Source organism: Neovison vison, chromosome 1 (genome assembly GCF_020171115.1).
Source record: "Neovison vison isolate M4711 chromosome 1, ASM_NN_V1, whole genome shotgun sequence".
NCBI classification, from domain to species: domain Eukaryota; kingdom Metazoa; phylum Chordata; class Mammalia; order Carnivora; family Mustelidae; genus Neogale; species Neogale vison.
In genome coordinates, this window is record NC_058091.1 from 191,936,234 (window position 1) to 191,958,877 (window position 22,644).

The 22,644-nt window shown below is 35.3% G+C and overlaps 1 protein-coding gene across 1 annotated transcript in view; it reads left to right on the forward strand.

Annotated features, from left to right (window-relative positions):
* SLCO6A1 (solute carrier organic anion transporter family member 6A1) overlaps positions 1 to 20,321 on the forward strand; it is a 98,749-nt gene extending 78,428 nt beyond the window's left edge. The window contains exons 11-13 of the mRNA XM_044240185.1: positions 15,083 to 15,147; positions 18,347 to 18,484; positions 20,185 to 20,321. Coding sequence (XP_044096120.1) covers positions 15,083 to 15,147; positions 18,347 to 18,484; positions 20,185 to 20,321 — 340 coding nt within the window. The remainder of the gene's footprint in view (positions 1 to 15,082; positions 15,148 to 18,346; positions 18,485 to 20,184) is intronic.
* The last annotated feature ends 2,323 nt before the right edge of the window (positions 20,322 to 22,644 follow it).

Genomic DNA, 22,644 nt, shown 5'->3' on the forward strand with positions numbered 1-22,644 from the left:
ATAGTTTTGATGTGGCAGAACCCAGGAAATGTTGTTATGAGATACTTCTTAAGAATTGACAGCAAGACAAGTTATAACTAGCCGAGACATGATTGGGAAAACTTTGATAGAATGTCCATTGGTGAGCATTAGCTATATTAAACTAAACAGGTTTAACTGCTTATATTTAGCTAATATCTCCTCTAAATATAATTAATTTATTCTAGAACTAAGACAAATACTAAGCTGAGCATAAGGGTTACAAAAGAGAATGCAATGTAATATGATTTGATGAAGTAGAAATTATATAACAAAAATGGGTGAAGAAAACAGATCAAAAGAAGGACAGCTTATTGGATGCCTAATAGATAATAAAGGAGGAGTCAAGGGAAATCAACTTTATAGACATTTTACTGAAACATAGAATATTTTCAGTAGAGTGCATATATCACTTGTATATAGTCTGGTGCATTTTTACAAAGTGAAGACACCAGTGTAACCACAATCCAGTTCAGGAAATCAATAATTATACGTATTCCAAAAATCCTTCCAGGAATAACTTCTTTCTTGTCACCAAGTCTTTTATTCCTTAATGTTACCATTATCCTGGGGTGCCTGGGTGGCTTAGTGGGTTAAAGCCTCTGCCTTCAGCTCGGGTCATGATCCCAGGTCCTGGGATTGAGCCCCACATCTGCTCTCTGCTCAGCAGGGAACCTGCTTCCTCCTTCTCTCTCTTCCTGCCTCTCTGCCTACTTGTGATCTCTGTCTGTCAAATAAATAAATAAAATCTTAAAAAAAAAAAGGTTACCATTATCCTGAATTCTATGCTGAATAGGTTAATTTGTTCTGTTTGTATTTTATGTGTATAGGAGATAATTGCACATAGTCATTTGTGTCTAGATTGTGTTACTCAACAGTATGTTTCTAACAGTCAATATTGTTGCATGTAAAAGAAATTATCTTCATTGCCCTATAGTATTGCTGTCCAACTGTATATTCTAAAATAATGAAATGTTTTATATATCTGCAGTCCAAAATAGTGGTCTCTATCCACATGTGTATGTTGACATTTGAAACACAATTAAGTTGAATGAGATACTGGACTTTAAATTTATTTAGTTTTAGCTGACTTAAATTCAAGTAGGCATAAATAGTTAATGGTTACCATATTGTATAGCCTGGTTTATAGTAGTCCATTGTATGAATATACTAAAATTTGTCCATTGTTCTATGGTTAATGTTTTCAGTTTAGGGCTGTTAGGATTGCTGTTTCCATGAAAATTTTTGTATTTGTTTTTTGGGAAAGATATGAATGCATTTCTATTGAACACATATTAAAAGAACAGAATTGCTGGGCTATAGGGTTTATATACGTTAAGCTTTTAATTTTAAAAGTATTTGCACAAATTCATTCTTTTAGCAGTCTGTTATTGTTTTTTTAACGAGCAATTTTGATGGGTATGTGTTAATATTTCAATGTGATTTTAAATTTCTTATTTAAAGGACTGATATTATTGAACACATTTTCTTGTACTTCTTAGTTATATGAAAGTGCAATTTTTTCAAATATCTTTTTGGTTCCTTTTTCTTTTTTTACATTGGGTTGTCTGTTTATTATTGATTTGTAGGATTTCTTTCTATATTTTTTATATACCCCAGGTCAGAAATTACTTCTCATATATTCATAACAAATACTTTTTTCCAATTCAATGGCATACCTTTTTGGCTGTAATAATGTCATTTTTTGAGGGAAATAAATTTTTTATTTTAATGTACTATTTAAGAAATATTTCCCTAAGCAGAATCATGAGAACTTTTACTACATTATTTTAATAAAAGTTATGAAATAATTCAGCTGGAAATTTTTAAAAAATAATATAGGAATCTAGTTTCATTTTTTTATTTTATGCATACTAAGAGACTCTCCACCATTTACTTAAAGGCTATACTTACCCTGTAGCAGTGTACAAGAGATGCTATATATGTGGCTCTGTTTCTGTATCTATTCTGTTCCATTGGTTTATTTATGCATCATTGCACCAGTATTCCACTATCTTAATTGTTGTATAGTTAATGTGAATATTTGTATCAGTTGTTGTTGTAAGTCCATCTTTGAGACTTTCTTGGCCATTCTTGTATTTTGAGGTGATTGAAATCCAACTAGTCAATAATAACATGATAAGGTTTAAAAAATAACATTTTATTTGATAGAGAGAGAGAGTGTGCAGGAGGGAGGGGCAGAGAGAGAAAGAGAATCTTCAAGCAGACTCCCTGCAGAGCAGGGAGCCTGATGTGGTGATCTGTCTCATGACCCATGAGAACATAACCTGAGCCAAAGCCAAGAATTGGATGCTTAACCAACTGAGCCACCCAGGCACCCCAGCATGATGAGATTTTAAACAGAATACCTTTAAAACCGTTTGAGAGAATTGCAATACTTACCACACTGAGTTTTATGAGGCATAATTCCTTCTCTTATTTAAATCCTCATTTATTTCTTCCAATAATTTTTAGGATTCATTCCTAGGTAATTAATGTTTTCATACCAGTATAGCATAGGATAGTTGTTTGTTGTTGGTATGAAGAATGCAGTTCTCTCTTGTGCTTTGGTCTTATATTGACTATGCTTATATTAATTTCTATTGGTTGGTTGGTAATTTAACTTGAGATTTTCTATGTATATAATGCTGATCTGCAAATAGTGATTTTTATTCTTTTCAACCCTTATACCTTTTTTTCTTGCCAGATTAAGCTATCCTATACAGTGTTGAAGAGATGTAGTGATAGTTACTGTCTTTGTTTTTAATGTGCATCATGATGACTTTTGATATTTCAGTCATGATGATGACTTGAGATATGAAATTTGCTATAAATTTTACCATTAAGTGTGGTATTAATAACTGTCTATCAGAATAAGCCAATTTTCTTTCATTTCTCATTCACTAAGACTTTTTTTCTCTGTCTTTTTTAATGAATAAATTTTGAAATACATTTGATGCATATATTGAGATGATCACAATATCATATTTCTACTTTATTCTAGGAATAAATTGGACTTGGTCAATTGCTTGTTTCATTTTGCTAATATTTTGTTTAGTATTTTTGCATCTCTCTTCATGACTAAGGTTACCTTATAATTTTTCCTTCTTATTAATATGTTTGTCAGGTTTTGACCTTAATGTTCTGGTATCATGAAATGAGTTGGGAAATATTTCCTCTTTTTTTTTTTTTTGTATCTGGGCTATTTTATAAAGTGTGGTTAAATTTTTTGTTCTTGTTGTTAAATCTTTGGAAGAAATCACTTGTGTTGTCACCTGGGCAGGGAAATTTTGTGGGATTTCAAATTAAAAATGGAATGCCTCTGTGTGTGTGTGTGAGAGAGAGAGAGAGAGGAGAAAGAAGCTAATCTTTTCACTTTTAATTTTTACTTTTCATCATTTCACTTTTATGCTTATTATATTTTTATTTTATTCACATATACCTTCTGTATATTGATATGTATTCTTTTTCTGTCCAAATGTGAATATAGCTGTATCCCAAAAGTCTTAATATGTATTTTTTGCATTCTTTCAATTTAAATATGCCTTTCAATGTAATTTTTTATTTAAGCCGTATCTTATTTAGAAGTGTATAGTTTAATTTCTAAACATTTGAATTTTTCTTATAGATCTTATATTTGTATATAATATAAACATAATTAGTATTCTGTTTATTTTTAGATGGAGCCCACTGTGTTCAGGGAACATAATTTTATGTTTTCTTCCTTGAAAACTTCTTTGGACTTACACATTATTTAAGACCTTTTTTTATTATGGTGCATTTGTCCATTATTACATCATTTTTGCTGTATATATTTTGAGGCTATATTAGTTGAAAAAAATTGAATTGCTACAACTTGTTTTATTGACCCTTTAGATCCTTTAGAAATATTCTAATATTCTTTTTTATCTCTAATAACTTCTTGTTTTAGAATTACTTTTTCTCGCTTTAATATTGTTTTATCTACTATATTTGTTAGCATAATATACATTTTTCCATTCTATTACTTTCAATAATTCTCTGATTATACACATTTAAGGTATCTACTAAGAGGTCTGTAGTTGACTTTAAAAAAATCCAGTCTAATAACTTAGTTTTTAAACTAGACTATATAGACTATGAAATTAAGAATAATTGGTGATATATTTGGATATTCGTCTCATTTTAGTATTTGCTTTACTACATTTTCTACTCATTCTTTTAGTTCTTTACTTCTTTTGCATTATTTTTAACTTTTATTATTTTCCTTTTATTATTTTGCTAATTATATATTATTCTTCTTATAGTGGTCAAGACATCATAAGAGTATATATGGTTTGTTAGAGTCAAATTAAATTAGTAGTTTTGCCACTTTCTGGATAATTCAAGGACCTAAGAATACTTTAACTCCATTAACTTTCTTCCAAACCTCTGTTATTGTTGTCATATATTCTGGTGCTATACAAATTTTACAATCTAATGGATGTAATTTGATGTATATATTTAATATCATATTATCAGAATCTCTTTGTATTTTCCTGCATTTTTTCTTTCTTCAGAGATCATTTCTTTCCTCAAAAGAATTCTTTTACTGTGGGTCTGATGGAAATGAATCTTGTTCTTTTTGTTTGTTTGCTTAAAAATGTCTTTAATTCACCTTTATTTAAAAAAATGAATAAGGGGGTGCCTGGGTGGCTCAGTGGGTTAAAGCCTCTGCCTTCAGCTTAGGTCATGATCCCAGGGTCCTGCGATTGAGCCCCACATCGGGCTTTCTGCTCAGCGGGAAACCTGCTTCCTCCTCCTCTCTCTCTGCCTGCCTCTCTGCCTACTTGTGATCTCTGTCTGTCAAATAAATAAATAAAATCTTTAAAAAAAATGAATAGGGAGGAGCTCTATTTTTATGCAGGAAAAGATCTTGAGAATATATTGTTACATGAAAAAATCAAGTACAGAACAGTGAATATAGTATGCTACATTCTGTGAAGAAAGAAATACAGAGATATGCATTTACAATTATTTGTATTTGCATAAAGAACACTAGATATAAGCAAGAAAGAAATTAAAATGGTAGCCTAAAGGTAGCCCAAAGGATTGGGGTTGAAATAGACGTAGATGAAGGTAGGGGTAGAAGCAAGCAAGTTTCTTCAGCATATTCTCTTTATATTGTTTTGCTTTCCAAATCATGTAATTACACCACAAATGCAACAAATAAAGTTTAATTTTTAAAAATACAGTAAGATTCAGAACCAAAGACATAAATTGTGAAATCACTGACAAATAAATGATAAGGAAGTCAAGGAAGAGGGGGTAGCATGGGGTACTTTGTAGCAGGCCAATCATCCTATAGAGGGCAACTAGAAAAACTGGGTTAAAGGATAAAAACCATGTATTTAAAGGCAGAAATAATGACAGAGGACTAGAGGGATTAAAATTCTAGAGAGAGAAGAAGTTTTTAGATGTGAACTGGAGACCTAAACCTGTCCCTGAGGTTCTTGCCAATTCTTTATGAAGGCCAGTAGCTGACAGTCTGGACTAGGTCCAGGTAGGGAGTCACTTCTGGGGACAAGCAAACTTGTAGAATTTTTGGTGATCACATGGGACTAAGAGTGACAGAATTATTTTTTCCTCTGGAGAAATTAGTTAAAATCTGAGATGTGTGAGGCTGAAGTCTAAACAGAAAACTACCATGACTTATCTCTATCTCTCCATGAAGATGCTCATTAATAAAAATAATATAAAATAAAATGGTAAAATACATCAGAAATTTTAAAATGTAAGTGGATTAAAATCAGATTTACAAGTTTAACCAAATAAATAAATAATAGTTGAAATAAAGGAAAACAAGAAAATAACTTAAAAGAAAAGAAAAATTAGTTCTTCAGTTCTTTCCCTTCCATCCCACATTTAAAAAATTATGTTTATGTCTTCTCAGCTGTGATAGTTGCCACAGATTCAAGCAAGAAGGTAGATGAGAACTTTAAAGAAAAATGTAGAATAAAAGAGAGATAAAAGTATCCAGTTCCCTGCTGCACTGGTAGCCGTTGGAGGGTGGCAAGAAAAGCAGCAAAAAATAAATAAATTTAAAAAGTGTGTTTTTCCTAGTAAGCAATTAGAATATTAAAACATATTGTAAAGAAAATGCAGGGAAATTAAATGAGAAAATTATACATTAATCTAACTCAGTCCAAGGATTCAGACAGGGTGTTCTGGAAGAACTGACCTTTAAGCTGAGCCTTAAATGTTAGGGGCTGAGTATTTCAAACAGTGGCAACTTAGGCAAAGAGTCTAAGTGGGGGAAGCAGCTTCATAAGATTGTTGTGTCATCGAATGTCATGAACGGGGAGGGTGATAAGGGCAAAAATGTGGTGTGAGGTGGTGTGTAATGATCACTGATGTGATGACTTTTGTAAAGTTTTCTGCAATTCTAGATGTTACCATAAGAACAAGGAGAAGCTGTTGAAAAATCCTAGTGGGGCAGTGAAACGATCAGAATTTCATAGTAAAAAAAAAAAAATCACTTTGTCTGTTCCATGTAAAGTAGACTGAAAGGATAAGGATGGCTATTGGGAGATACATTAACAAGTCATTTCTTTTTTTTAAGGGGTAAGATACAGCCTTGGAATAGGCCAGTAGTCTTAGAGATAATTTTTTTTTTGATCAGAGAAAGAGATATGAAAAATTATATTTTTAAAAAATCACATTATTTGGTTATTGAATCTGGTCAGTGAGGAAAAGGGGTATCAAGAATGCCTCTTCACATTTTGGACTTGGACATTGCATGATGGTGGAAGACAGTTCCACTTCTTGTGATAGGCAACACTAGGGGAAGAACAGCTTTTGTGCAAAACAGTAACTTAAGTCTAGAACTGATGTCTTTTAAGAAAGATATGAAGTGAAAATATAAATTTAGAAGTCATAAGAGATAGTAAAAGTTTCTTTTTTACATTTTGGAAGAGTACTAATGAATGTTTTGTTTATTCCACGAAATTCTTTTTTTTTTTAATTTTTTTTATTAATAATTTTTTTTATTTTTTATAAATATATATTTTTATCCCCAGGGATACAGGTCTGTGAATCGCCAGGTTTACACACTTCACAGCACTCACCAAAGCACATACCCTCCCCAATGTCCATAACCCCACCCCCCCTTCTCCCAACCCCCCTCCCCCCAGCAACCCTCAGTTTGTTTTGTGAGATTAAGAGTCATTTATGGTTTGTCTCCCTCCCAATCCCATCTTATTTCATTTATTCTTCTCCTACCCACTTAAGCCCCCATGTTGCATCACCACTTCCTCATAGCAGGGAGATCATATGATAGTTGTCTTTCTCCGCTTGACTTATTTCGCTGAGCATGATACGCTCTAGTTCCATCCATGTTGTCGCAAATGGCAAGATTTCATTTCTTTTGATGGCTGCATAGTATTCCATTGTGTATATATACCACCTCTTCTTGATCCATTCATCTGTTGATGGACATCTAGGTTCTTTCCATAGTTTGGCTATTGTGGACATTGCTACTATAAACATTCGGGTGCACATGCCCCTTTGGATCACTACGTTTGTATCTTTAGGGTAAATACCCAGTAGTGCAATTGCTGGGTCATAGGGCAGTTCTATTTTCAACATTTTGAGGAACCTCCATGCTGTTTTCCAGAGTGGTTGCACCAGCTTGCATTCCCACCAACAGTGTAGGAGGGGTCCCCTTTCTCCACATCCTCGCCAGCATCTGTCATATCCTGACCTGTTGATTTTAGCCATTCTGACTGGTGTGAGGTGATATCTCATTGTGGTTTTGATTTGTATTTTCCTGATGCTGAGTGATATGGAGCACTTTTTCATGTGTCTGTTGGCCATCTGGATGTCTTCTTTGCAGAAATGTCTGTTCATGTCCTCTGCCCATTTATTGATTGGATTATTTGTTCTTTGGGTGTTGAGTTTGCTAAGTTCTTTATAGATTTTGGACACTAGTCCTTTATCTGATATGTCGTTTGCAAATATCTTCTCCCATTCTGTCAGTTGTCTTTTGATTTTGTTAACTGTTTCCTTTGCTGTGCAAAAGCTTTTGATTTTGATGAAATCCCAATAGTTCATTTTTGCCCTTGCTTCCCTTGCCTTTGGCGATGTTCCTAGGAAGATGTTGCTGCGGCTGAGGTCGAAGAGGTTGCTGCCTGTGTTCTCCTCAAGGATTTTGATGGATTTCTTTCTCACATTGAGGTCCTTCATCCATTTTGAGTCTATTTTTGTGTGTGGTGTAAGGAAATGGTCCAATTTCATTTTTCTGCATGTGGCTGTCCAATTTTCCCAGCACCATTTATTGAAGAGGCTGTCTTTTTTCCATTGGACATTCTTTCCTGCTTTGTCGAAGATTAGTTGACCATAGAGTGGAGGGTCTATTTCTGGGCTCTCTATTCTGTTCCATTGATCTATGTGTCTGTTTTTGTGCCAATACCATGCTGTCTTGATGATGACAGCTTTGTAATAGAGCTTGAAGTCTGGAATTTCAGAAATTCAGAAAGCCACCAACTCTGGCTTTCTTTTTCAATATTCCTATGGCTATTCGAGGTCTTTTCTGGTTCCATATAAATTTTAGGATTATTTGTTCCATTTCTTTGAAAAAGATGGATGGTACTTTGATAGGAATTGCATTAAATGTGTAGATTGCTTTAGGTAGCATAGACATTTTCACAATATTTATTCTTCCAATCCAGGAGCATGGAACATTTTTCCATTTCTTTGTGTCTTCCTCAATTTCTTTCATGAGTACTTTATAGTTTTCTGAGTATAGATTCTTAGCCTCTTTGGTTAGGTTTATTCCTAGGTATCTTATGGTCTGGGGTGCAATTGTAAATGGGATTGACTCCTTAATTTCTCTTTCTTCTGTCTTGTTGTTGGTGTAGAGAAATGCAACTGATTTCTGTGCATTGATTGTATATCCTGACACTTTACTGAATTCCTGTACAAGTTCTAGCAGTTTTGGAGTGGAGTCTTTTGGGTTTTCCACATATAGTATCATATCATCTGCGAAGAGTGATAGTTTGACTTCTTCTTTGCCGATTTGGATGCCTTTAATTTCCTTTTGTTGTCTGATTGCTGAGGCTAGGACTTCTAGTACTATGTTGAATAGCAGTGGTGATAATGGACATCCTTGCCGTGTTCCTGACCTTAGCAGAAATGCTTTCAGTTTTTCTCCATTGAGAATGATATTTGTGGTGGGTTTTTCATAGATGGCTTTGATGATATTGAGGTATGTGCCCTCTATCCCTACACTTTGAAGGGTTTTGATCAGGAAGGGATGCTGTACTTTGTCAAATGCTTTTTCAGCATCTATTGAGAGTATCATATGGTTCTTGTTCTTTCTTTTATTTATGTGTTTTATCACATTGGCTGATTTGCGGATGTTGAACCAACCTTGCAGCCCTAGAATAAATCCCACTTGGTCGTGGTGAATAATCCTTTTAATGTACTGTTGAATCCTATTGGCTAGTATTTTGGTGAGAATTTTCGCATCTGTGTTCATTGAGGATATTGGTCTATAGCTCTCTTTTTGATTGGATCCTTGTCTGGTTTTGGGATCAAGGTGATGTTGGCCTCATAAAATGAGTTTGGAAGTTTTCCTTCCATTTCTATTTTTTGGAACAGTTTCAGGAGAATAGGAATTAGTTCTTCTTTAAATGTTTGGTAGAATTCCCCTGGGAAGCCGTCTGGCCCTGGGCTTTTGTTTGTTTGGAGATTTTTAATGACTGTTTCAATCTCCTTACTGGTTATGGGTCTGTTCAGGCTTTCTATTTCTTCCTGGTTCAGTTGTGGTAGTTTATATGTTTCTAGGAATGCATCCATTTCTTCCAAATTGTCACATTTGTTGGCATAGAGTTGTTCATAGTATGTTCGTATATTGTTTGTATTTCTTTGGTGTTAGTTGTAAACTCTCCTCTTTCATTCATGATTTTATTTATTTGGGTCCTTTCTCTTTTCTTTTTGATAAGTCTGGCCAGGGGTTTATCAATTTTATTAATTCTTTCGAAGAACCAGCTCCTAGTTTCGTTGATTTGTTCTATTGTTTTTTCAGTTTCTATTTCATTGATTTCTGCTCTGATCTTTATGATTTCTCTTCTCCTGCTGGGCTTAGGGTTTCTTTCTTGTTCTTTTTCCAGCTCCTTTAGGTGTAGGGTTAGGTTGTGTACCTGAGACCTTTCTTGTTTCTTGAGAAAGGCTTGTACGGCTATATATTTTCCTCTCAGGACTGCCTTTGTTGCGTCCCACAGATTTTGCACCGTTGTGTTTTCATTATCATTTGTTTCCATGATTTTTTTCAATTCTTCTTTAATTTCCCGGTTGACCCATTCATTCTTTAGAAGGATGCTGTTTAGTCTCCATGTATTTGGGTTCTTTCCAAACTTCCTCTTGTGGTTGAGTTCTAGCTTCAGAGCATTGTGGTCTGAAAATATGCAGGGAATGATCCCAATCTTTTGATACCGGTTGAGTCCTGATTTAGGACCGAGGATCTCTATTCTGGAGAATGTTCCATGTGCACTAGAGAAGAATGTATATTCTGTTGCTTTGGGATGAAATGTTCTGAATATATCTGTGATGTCCATCTGGTCCAGTGTGTCGTTTAAGGCCCTTATTTCCTTGCTGATCTTTTGCTTGGATGATCTGTCCATTTCAGTGAGGGGAGTGTTAAAGTCCCCTACTATTATTGTATTATTGTTGATGTGTTTCTTTGATTTTGTTATTAATTGGTTTATATAGTTGGCTGCTCCCACGTTGGGGGCATAGATATTTAAAATTGTTAGATCTTCTTGTTGGATAGACCCTTTGAGTATGATATAGTGTCCTTCCTCATCTCTTATTATAGTCTTTGGCTTAAAATCTAAATGATCTGATATAAGGATTGCCACTCCTGCTTTCTTCTGATGTCCATTAGCATGGTAAATTCTTTTCTATCCCCTCACTTTAAATCTGGAGGTGTCTTCGGGCTTAAAATGAGTTTCTTGGAGGCAACATTTAGAGGGGTTTTGTTTTTTTATCCATTCTGATACCCTGTGTCTTTTGATTGGGGCATTTAGCCCATTAACATTCAGGGTAACTATTGAGAGATATGAATTTAGTGCCATTGTATTGCCTGTAAGGTGACTGTTACTGTATATTGTTTCTGTTCCTTTCTGATCTACCACTTGTAGGCTCTCTCTTTGCTTAGAGGACCCCTTTCAATATTTCCTGTAGATCTGGTTTGGTGTTTGCAAATTCTTTCAGTTTTTGTTTGTCCTGGAAGCTTTTTATCTCTCCTTCTATTTTCAATGATAGCCTAGCTGGATATAGTATTCTTGGCTGTATGTTTTTCTCATTTAGTGCTCTGAAAATATCATGCCAGCTCTTTCTGGCCTGCCAGGTCTCTGTGGATAAGTCAGCTGCCAATCTAATATTTTTACCATTGTATGTTACAGACTTCTTTTCCTGGGCTGCTTTCAGGATTTTCTCTTTGTCACTAAGACTTGTGAATTTTACTATTAGGTGATGGGGTGTGGGCCTATTCTTATTGATTTTGAGGGGCGTTCTCTGAACCTCCTGAATTTTGATGCTCATTCCCTTTGCCATATTGGGGAAATTCTCCCCAATAATTCTCTCCAGTATACCTTCTGCTCCCCTCTCTCTTTCTTCTTCTTCTGGAATCCCAATTATTCTAATGTTGTTTCATCTTATGGTGTCACTTATCTCTCGAATTCTGCCCTCGTGGTCCAGTAGCTGTTTGTCCCTCTTTTGCTCAGCTTCTTTATTCTCTGTCATTTGGTCTTCTAGATCGCTAATTCTTTCTTCTGCCTCATTTATCCTAGCAGTGAGAGCCTCCATTTTTTATTGCACCTCATTAATAGCTTTTTTGATTTCAACTTGGTTAGATTTTAGTTCTTTTATTTCTCCAGAAAGGGCTTTTATATCTCTGTAGAGGGTTTCTCTAATATCTTCCATGCCTTTTTCAAGCCCGGCTAGAACCTTGAGAATTGTCATTCTGAATTCTAGATCTGACATATTGCCAATGTCTGTATTGATTAGGTCCCTAGCCTTCGGTACTGCCTCTTGTTCTTTTTTTTGTGGTGAATTTTTCTGCCTTGTCATTTTGTCCAGATAAGAGTATATGAAGGAGCAAGTAAAATACTAAAAGGGTGGCAACAACCCCAGGAAAATATGCTTTAACCAAATCAGAAGAGATCCCAAATCGTGAGGGGAGAGAAAGGGGATAAAAAGAGGTTGAAAAAAAAGAAAGGAAAAAAAAAAGGAATTAAAAAAAAGAAAACGAAGAAAGAAAAGTATGAAAAAGAAAAAATATATATATTAGATAAACTAGTTTAAAAAAAGTTAAAAATGAAAAGGGTAAAAGTTAAAAAAATTTTTTTTAATTTTTTAAAAATTTTAAAAAAATTTAAAAATTTAGCAAAAGTAGAGAAAAAAATGAAAAAGAAAAAAATTACTTTAACTGCAAGACTAAAAAAATCATAGGGAGAATGCCATGAGTTCCGTGCTTTGCTTTCTCCTCCTCTGGAATTCTGCTGCTCTCCGTGGTATTGAAACCGCACTCCTTGGTAGGTGAACTTGGTCTTGGCTGGATTTCTTGTTGATCTTCTGGGGGACGGGCCTGGTGTAGTGATCTCAAGTGTCTTTGCCCCAGGCAGAATTGCACCGCCCTTACCAGGGGCCGGGCTGAGTAATCCACTGGGGTTTGATTTTAGGAGCTTTTGTTCCCTGAGCGCTTTCCGTAGAGTTCCAGAGGACGGGAATACAAATGGCGGCCTCCTGGTCTCCGGCCCAGAGGAGCCGAGAGCCCGGGGCCCCACTCCTCAGTGCGCCCTCAGAGAACAGCGCCCAGTAATTCCCGTCTGCCTGACCTCCGGCCGCGCTCCGAGCTCACCTAGCCTATGGCCGGTTCAATGTAACCCCAAGCTGCGAGCTCACTGTCGGCTCCGTCTCTGCAGCCAGCTTTCTCGCTCCAATACCCGCAAGCTCTGCAACACTCAGACACTCCCGATCCTTCTGTGACCCTGCGGGACCTGAGGCCACGCTGAACCCGCGTGGGCTTCGCCCCGGTTTAGCCTCTGGAGCGATGTCCCTCAGCGTAACCGACTTTTAAAAGTCCTAATTTTGTGCTCCGCTGCTCCGCCGCTTGCCGGGAGCCGGCCCCTCCCCCCGGGGTCTATCTTCCTGTCGCTTTGGATTCACTTCTCCACCAGTCCTACCTTTCAGAAAGTGGTTGTTTTTCGGTTTCTAGAATTGCTGTTCTTCTTCTCTTCGATCTGCCGATGGATTTGCAGGTGTTTGCAATCTTTAGATAAGCTATCTAGCTGATCTCCTGCTAGCTGAAGTAGTCTCAGCCTGCTACTTCTCTGCCATCTTGACTCCTCCCCCTATTCCACAAAATTCTGAAATCATTTTATCATAGCCTTACTTCATTAGCTGATGTACAAAAAAATTCTCTTCATTGGTAAAAGATACTCATTTTCCATTAAATATTTTAAATACATATCTATTATTCATTTTGTGCTGTTCATTTAAGTGATTATGAAAAATCCTAGGAATCATTGCTCTTTTCATCTTTTTATATATATCAGAAAGATGTTTAATCAAACTGAAGATACATAAATACATCTTAAAGATTATACTTGAGTTAATGTCAACTCTATCTATGCTTCCAAAAGCAACGATAAGCCATGTAAGAAAACTACCTATGCTAATTGAAGAAGAACACACAATTAAAGTTAGGGTTATTATTCATATTTCAACATTATACCAAGACCTATACAAAATTATGGCTCTAAAATGTGACACTTTCTTTTTCCTCCTTAAGAATCTGCTCATTATAGAAGTGTAAGTTATTTTTTTATTTAAAAATGTCTTTCTCTTTTGAGGATTGGTTTATTTGTTTTCATTTTCCTAGTAGTAAACATCTAAGGAAAGAATGTATATTTTCACCAGGTTGATATGGGTAGAATTACCTCATTTTTAGTAAAATAGTCACAAAATATTGTATGTATGCTACATTTTAGTAAATGAGTCAGTTTGGATGAAAATACTGTTCATACTAGTTTATTGTTCAAGTTCTAGAGCAAGGGAACAAAGGGTAAGCATAGAGTTTATTTAAAATAAAATGAAGCTCTTATTTTTTTTTTTACTCCTTGTATGTTCAAAGGTTGATTTTTTTATTGTATTTTCATTTTCCAAACTAGCATGTGGCATTATGCATGTTTTAAAACAAAAGGTTCATTTTTTTAATATTTGGGAACGTTATTTTTTGTTTATTTTAGCTTTTGAATAGGGAGGGTAACAGTCAGAGGTCCAGTAGGAAGACAAAGGCACCTTCCAATTAGGACAATTTAAGCAAGGCTATAGAAAGTGACAATTTAAAATGTGGGTGGAGTATAAGAAATCACATGGTATAGGATAGTACCTCTGGTCTGTTACCACTTGGCTAGAGGAAAACAGGGATAGGAAGAAGAGAGACCCGTGGAGGGGACTGCTTTGCCTAGGGACCAAGTCAACCTATTAGAACTCTGCAAGAGAGAGTCTGGGCGGGAACACCCTGACCTCACTTTCCTTCCTCACTCTGGAGCATCCAATTCGCAAACGCTAACTAGAAGACAGAAAACAAGAGAGCCTACTTATTTAGTACATTTAGGTCAGCCTTTCAAGACAGAGATAAAGGGGGAGCAATGTAGGGAGTGGATCTCACAGGGGCAAAAAAAAAAAAAAAGGAGAAATCAAAAACAGTGGGTATGCCCCTCAAAATGGAAAAGATAAGTGTGAGAGTTCGTGCTAAGTTTTTTTCAGCAAACGAAAAAGAGGCTGGGGCAGAAGGTTTAGTCTACAAATTCTTCCTCCTTGTGGAGAGCAAGAAGCTTTGGAATCAGTGGGCAAGGGGCAGGATATGAAGAAATTGAAGGAGTGGTGCTTCTTTGAGTCACCTGAATGAACTCTGTCAAGTGGCTCAAGATTCTTAGTTAACTGACACACAGGAAAAAAAATAATCTTGAACCTAGCAAACATTCTCTATAGCTAATAATAATGATGTTTTAGTAATATCATTACTATTTGCTTGCAGGATTGTATCAGACAATCAACGTTCTTTGGCCTTGAGTTTGACCTATATGACTTTGAGACTATTTGGTATGGACTTTTGGCAATCTTTTATTACACTGAATTGTTAATTTTTTTTTAATGTGTGTCTACATGTATATTTGGAATTTCAAATAAATAATAATGGTTAACTGACACAAAACCAGTGACTGGGGGAGCTGCTTTGCAGAATTTAGGAGATGATATTTATGTTAAAAAGACAATACCTAATGCAAAGCCCATCCTAACTGTCATATAAAATATGTATTAATATTATATTTGATTAGAACAATCTATTTGATTAGAGGTATACTCATCAAGCTCCTAAACGTGATTTGGTAAGCTGAAACCAAACATATAACCACAGGATTGCTTGCATGTTTGAAAAGTCACTAATCTAAACTAGTGCTTTTAAACATTTTCATGACCAAAGACTCTGACTCTGAGGTTTTCAAGGATTTATAGCTAAAGAAAAAATTCGTTTTGCTGAGGGTAAAGCACTTTGTACTTCAGGCTTTCTTAATAGCAAAAACTAGCTTTCCAAATCTACATATGACTTTATTAGCACCCCCAGTTCAAAAGTTGATTAAAAATATTAATAGGGGGACGCCTGGGTGGCTCAGTTGGTTAAGCAGCTGCCTTCGGCTCAGGTCATGATCCCAGTGTCCTGGGATCGAGTCCCACATCGGGCTCCTTGCTCGGCAGGGAGCCTGCTTCTCTCTCTGCCTCTGCCTGCCTCTCTGGCTACTTGTGCTCACTCTCGCTCCTCTCTCTCTCTGACAAATAAATAAATAAAATCTTAAAAAAAATATTAATAGGAAAAAATATTAATAGGACAAGGAAACAAGATTGAACTGGATTGAAGACTGAAAGATATATGATAAATGAAGTCAAGAATATAGAAAAATTGGGGTGCCTGGGTGGCCTAGGTTAAGCCTCTGCCTTCGTCTCAGGTCATGATCTCAGGGTGGTGGGATGGAGCCTGGCATTGGGTTCTCTGCTCAGCAGGGAGCCTCCTTCCCTTCCTCTCTCTCTGCCTGCCTCTCTGCCTACTTGTGATCTCTGTCTGTCAAATAAATGAATAAAATCTTTCAAAAAATGTAGAAAAAATTAAGTATGGTTTTGATGGAGATCAAAGAAATAATTTTATAACTAGATCAGTATGCGAGGTTAAAATTGCTTTTTTAATCAGGAAAAATTAAAGCATATTATGGTGTGAATGATGACCCATTAGATAAGGGCAGATTTTTTTTTTTTTAAGATTTTGTATATTTATTTGAGAGAGAGAGAGAGCATGAGTCAGGGAGAGGGAGAAAGGGAGAAGGAAAAGCAGGCTCTGGAACGAGCAGGGAGCCCAATGCGGGATCCTGTCCTGAGCCCAAGGCAGACAAAGGCAGACACTTATCCTTAACTGACTGAGTTACCCAGGTGCCCAAGGTCAACTTTTTTTTTTTTTTTAAATTAACATATAATGTATAATTTGTTTCAGGGGTACAGGTCTGCGAATCATGTCTTACACATTTCACACAATTCATAGCACTCACCATAGCACATACACTCCCCCATGTCCATAACCCAGCCACCGATCCCCACCTGCCCCCACTCCCCCCCGACCCCCCAGCAACCCTCAGTTTGTTTCCCGAGATTAAGAGTCTCTTATGGTTTGTCTTCTTCTCTGGTTTCATCTTGTTTCATTTTTCCTTCCCTTTCCCCCATGACACTGCCACCCCAAGGACAACTTTGTAATGGGCGAAGGAACATGAGAAAAACAAAGTATATAAATAGTTTCTGCATCAGAAAGGAAGCCTGGGAGACTAATACACTTTTGATGGAAGAGGGAGGAATGTGATATTTTAGATACAGACCGACTCTATATCTAACGGATTTTGCCAACAGAGAGTTTGAAGCAGAGGACAGAGATTATCTGATTTACATTTAAAAGATAACTCTGCTTCTGAGGGAGAAATACTTATAGAAGATAAATGTGGAGGAAAAAAATGCTTCTGCTGAAGTCCAAGTCAGAATTATGTTAAATTGGATTCTGGGGGTTGTAAAAGAGACATAGAAATCAAGATATGTCTAGAGTTAGTGTCACACAGATTTATTGTCATGGGTTGGAAAAATAATGATGAAAAGTAGAAAAAAGTGAACAGGAGGCCTCAGGTTTTCATCTTGAGCAATTGTAAACAGAGTGTTAACGCTCAATGAGATTGGGAAAATTGGTGATGGACAGTGATCTTTGGCAGGAATCAAGAGTCATGAAGCATGAGGGCCCTGACAGAAGGAAGATGGTTAAGACATGTTCGTTCTGAGATCCTTTTTCTAGTGTCTTTGGGGTGGCTTTTTTCTCCCTAAGATTTTATTTTGAAGTCCTCTTTACATCAAACTGGGGCTCGAACTCATAACCCCAACGTCAAAAGTCTTATGCTTCACCAACTGAGCCAGCCTGGCTCCCCACTGACTTTTTTTTAAAGTGACTTTTAATTCAGTTTTAGCTGAAATTGTTGCTGAGCAGATTTGTCTCTGGGTATATAGAGATTTACCTCAGGCAGCACACAACTGTTCCTCTGGATTAGAGGTTCTCTGAATTTAGGGTGTGCTATAAACATACCAAAGCATTTGCATTTTCAGTTATTTCTGTCAATATCTTGATAACAGATATAAGTTGGATTATGAAACTAAGTTATCATTGAAAATTTCACAATTTGAAATATTTGGAGGTACACTGAGTTCACAAAAATTGTATTTAATCTCTTTTAAACACTTTCTCCTAAATTTTTAATTGAAAAATTAAAAGTTTTGAGATGTCAACTGCATAGCAATATGTACACCATTCTAAAAATATGAAAGATACTAATTTTTTATACCTGTAGAGATAAGGATTTTTTAAAAAATACATTGTTTCCAGTTATTAGTAATTCTATTTGTAAGTAAACTCTTAGCTAGTTTTAAAGATTTTTTTATTTATTTGAGAGAGAGAGACAGTGAGAGAGAGAATGAGCGAGGAGAAGGTCAGAGAGCGAAGCAGACTCCCCATGGAGCTGGGAGCCTGATGTGGGACTCGATCCCGGGACTCCAGGATCACGCCCTGAGCCGGAGGCAGTCGTCCAACCAACTGCGCCACCCAGGCGTCCCTGCTATATTTAAATGTGATGATGACTAAATATATGTCTAATTTTAGAATAAAAGCATTCTTCTCCCTACCTGTGGTATTTTCATGGAAAATTTACAATTATTGCATTTTTCATAGCGACAATACCTGGACCAATGCTTTTTAAACTGTCAGGAGACTCTTCTTGTCTATTTCGAGAGACTGAATACTGTAAAAGGAAAGGAAATTGTTGGAGCTATGATAAGAAAAAAATGGCCTACCTTATGGTAGGAATATGTAAGTAATACCTATTGAAGAAATATAGGAAAGTATAATTGTTTTTAAAAATGTATAGTTGTTTATAGTAATGTACAGTAATAAACTGAACAAATGGATACTTTGATGTAAGTATATAATAAGAAGACTTATATATAAGAAGCCTTATTATATAGAAAATATTTTAGAAACTAAAGTTTTATAGTATTTGTGTGAATATTTTAGTCACTCCACTATACACAATAGTTTTATGTTACTCCTGAATAAAGAGTTGTAATTAGCAAAATTTCAATTTAGGAAACAATTTTGTCCATATACATATACAACCAAGTTGCTTGACCTTGTGACCACTTCCAATTCCATAGTAAAGGATTGGTAATTAAAAATTATTTTTCACACTCTTAAAGAACATCAAGATATTTTATACTAATTACATGTAAGTTTCACTGTTTCTTTTACTCAGTGTTATAACAACCCACATAGCAAGTATTGGTTATTTGTTGAGTAAATAAGAGATAATGGAGAATTGGGATGCTATGGTAGTATAGGCCATGGCCAGTGTTAAGAAAGTCCAAATATGCTTGTATTACTTTGGAAAGCTCACTAGCTCTTCCTGGATCTCAATTTATTCATCTATAAAATGAGGATGTTGGACTACATAATTTCTGAAATCTTGGTCACTGCTAACATTCAGTGATTTTGTTGCATAGATGTCGTTGGTGTGATAAATACTTACAAGTGTTTATATGTTTTGTGATTTTAATGAGTGGGTTCATTAATTCAAAGAAACACATAATAATAGACTCTACTATTTAATAGTAACAGATACCTCTGTGATAAACTATACAGTGTGCCTTATAATTCAAAAGTCAATTATCCAGCAAGCTTAGTCTCATTAAGCACTAAGTAACATTTTTAAAAACAATTAAAAAATTTAAAAAATGGGGCGCCTGGGTGGCTCAGTGGGTTAAAGCCTCTGCCTTCAGCTCAGGTCATGAAACAGGGTCCTGAGATGGAGCCCCACATCTGGCTCTCTGCTCAGCGGGGAGCTTGTTTCCACCGGCCCCCCCCACCCCCCGCCGGCTTCTCTGTCTACTTGTGATCTCTATCTGTCAAATAAATTAAAAAACCTTTTAAAAAAAGATAAAAAATGACATTTAAGTAGTTAAAATTTATCAGAGATAATTGAACGAAACTAGGCATTGTTCATAATTAAGTCCTCTTAAGACACTGCTGAGCCTTTTAATTTTTATTTTAGATATAACTGTAGCACACTTATTTATTTTCAAACAGCACATAATTGAGAAAACTGGTGAACTGCTAGAGAACCTGCCAAGGAGCTATTAACAGGAGATGACAATAATAAAGAAATAGGGAACTGAGTCACAAAGGACAAACACAGAAAACTACAATAGGAATATGCTTTTGTGGCCATTTAGTGTCAACTAGTCCATTTGGAAGAAATGAAATAATTAAAAGAAATAATTAAAAGATAGGGCTGTATCTTTAAGAAATCTAAAAGTTTTTATAAACATTAAAAAAGTCTCCTTTAAATAACTTGACATGCATTTATGACATTAATTACATTTTACAATTGGAAAATTGATATTTTATGGAGATGAAATATACTTACTTTTTCTTTAGTATTTGGCATTTTTTCCACAAATATTTTCACTCTAAGTAGATTGATACATCTGATACTTGTATTTTTTTTAATTTAGGTTCTGTTTGCAAAGTATTCGCTATCTTCTTCACTGCTATTGCATATTGCCTGTATAAATATATGTCAAAGAGAGACGGTGACAGCCTGCATATACCTGTAAAGAGTGTAAAAGTAAAAAAAAAGGGAAAGAAGTGATTTATAATTGGATCATCAATGTGGAAGAATTATACACTGTCAGTCCATCAATGTAATGCTATATTAATAAAATTTGAAATAATTACAATATAGTCACACGTTTAATAAATGAATGTGATTCATGTGACCCCATAAATTTTATTATAATTTGAGTACAAATATAATAACATAGTCTCTGTGTTTTAGATTTTTAAAAGATACTGTAAAATACACATTTAATGCATTCAATAGAGAATGCTTTGAAAGAAGAAGATGAAGCAGAAGTGGGAAAATACATGTAAGTTAATTCTGACTACAGTGATATCCTTATGTATTAGTTATTAGACCTTGCTGATGTAACTACTTAGGTTTCATATTACTTTTCAATTGGGCTGTGGATATTTTTTTTCTATAATTTTTCAAAATAACATTAGATTTGTCAATCCAGTTAATATGATAAAAATTTAAATTAATGTCATGATTTTTAACCAAAAGAAGCTCATTTTAAACATTATTAAAAAATGTCATTTTATTTATCTTTTATTTCACCACAGAGAGTTTTCTTCAAAAACTTCCTGTGGTCAGTTGGCTAATTTGCAATATGCATTTTTATGTTCCTTTAATTTTATTAGACACAAAATTCAGTATGATCATATATTTTTACTTTGGCCTTAAATTTGTTGATAATCACTGTCTGACACCTGAACTGGTTTTAATTTTTGTGCTTTTATATTTCATTGCATGATAATTATAATTGTTCCATGTGAGTTTATATTCAAATTTCAATGTAGGAGATGTGTCAACATTTGTGGAATTTTTCTTAACCTTAAATGTGTTCCTCTAGAGAGTTTTTCTTATAATTACTTCATATATCATTGTACATCCATCCAAATTATATAGCAATCTTCTAAATATTGGAGTAAAAATCAAATTTTTATAAAACAAAGTCTTCTTTACATTGTTTCCATTGTTTTGTTGGAAGAAGAAACAACTGACAAAATTTCTCCTTTATTATACATATTAGCCAATGACCCTGTTTTAAGGGTAGACATTGTCCTATTCTTTACTTTGCTTCCCTTTCTCCAAATTTTAATTTAAATTCCAGGTAGTTAACATACAGTGTAATATTGGTTTCAGGTGTAGAAATTAATGATTTCTCTTTACATACAACACCCAGCACTCATCACAAATGCCCTCCTTAATCCCCATCACCTATTTAAACCATCCCACCTGACCAGCAACCCTCCGTTTGTTGTCCATAGTTAAGACTGTTTCTTGGTTTGCCTATCTTCTCCCCGCCCCCTCCACCTATGCTCATTTATTTTGTATCTTGAATTCCACATATGAGTGAAATCATTTGGTATTTGTCTTTCTCTAAGTTACTTAGCTTAGCATAATACTTTCCAGCTCCTTCTACATCACTGCAAATGGCCTATTCACGGTATTGGCTGGCAGAAGGAAATGTGAAGCGTAAGTATTCGTATTTTAATATATATCGTTCTTCCTTAACTTCAACATGCATTATGAAAACCTATATACTGGTCTTTATGTGAAATTCTATTTGACTGCTTGACTCACTCTTCTCTTTGGACCAGTAGGATTGGAGAATATCTGTGGATCAGAGTGGGAAACAGGAGTTTCTCCTTTAAAGATTCTACAAGGTCTGTTGCTGTGCCCTATATTCAGAAAAGAAAAATCCCACATGATGTTTACCTAAGTAGTAGAAATGTATCTATAGTGATCTGTATTTTCATAATAGAATACCTTCTTTTGAAACATGTCTCATGTTTTTAAAGTACATGGGAATTGAGAGACAGGGTGGGGGGTTGTGGTGGGCAGGGAAAGAACAAATGAAACAAGATGGGATCGGGAGGGAGACAAACCATAAGAGACTCTTAATCTCACAAACAAACTGAGGGGTTTTTTGGGGGGTGGTGGGAGGGTGGGGATAGGGTGGCTGGGTTATGGACATTGGGGAGTGTATGTGCTGTGGTGAGTGCTGTGAAATGTGTAAGCCTGATGATTCACAGACCTGTACCCCTGGGGCAAATAATTCATCATATGTTAATAAAAATAATTTTTTAAAAAGTGCATGGGATTTTGGACATCAGTGTATAACGTAGGTTTTTCTAGGAAAATTAAATTTTTAATAGTTTTAGGTTATTCATTTCCTTAATATTTTTCTGTCTAAAGATATTATCTGAAAATTCATACAACCAGGAAATAAAGGTAAAACAATAACACTTAGATCCATTTTGAAGGTGCTTGATGCCTGTGTGTGTGGATGTGTATATATTATCTATAGCTCTGTCCTGTTTTCAAAAACAAACAAACAAACAAATCA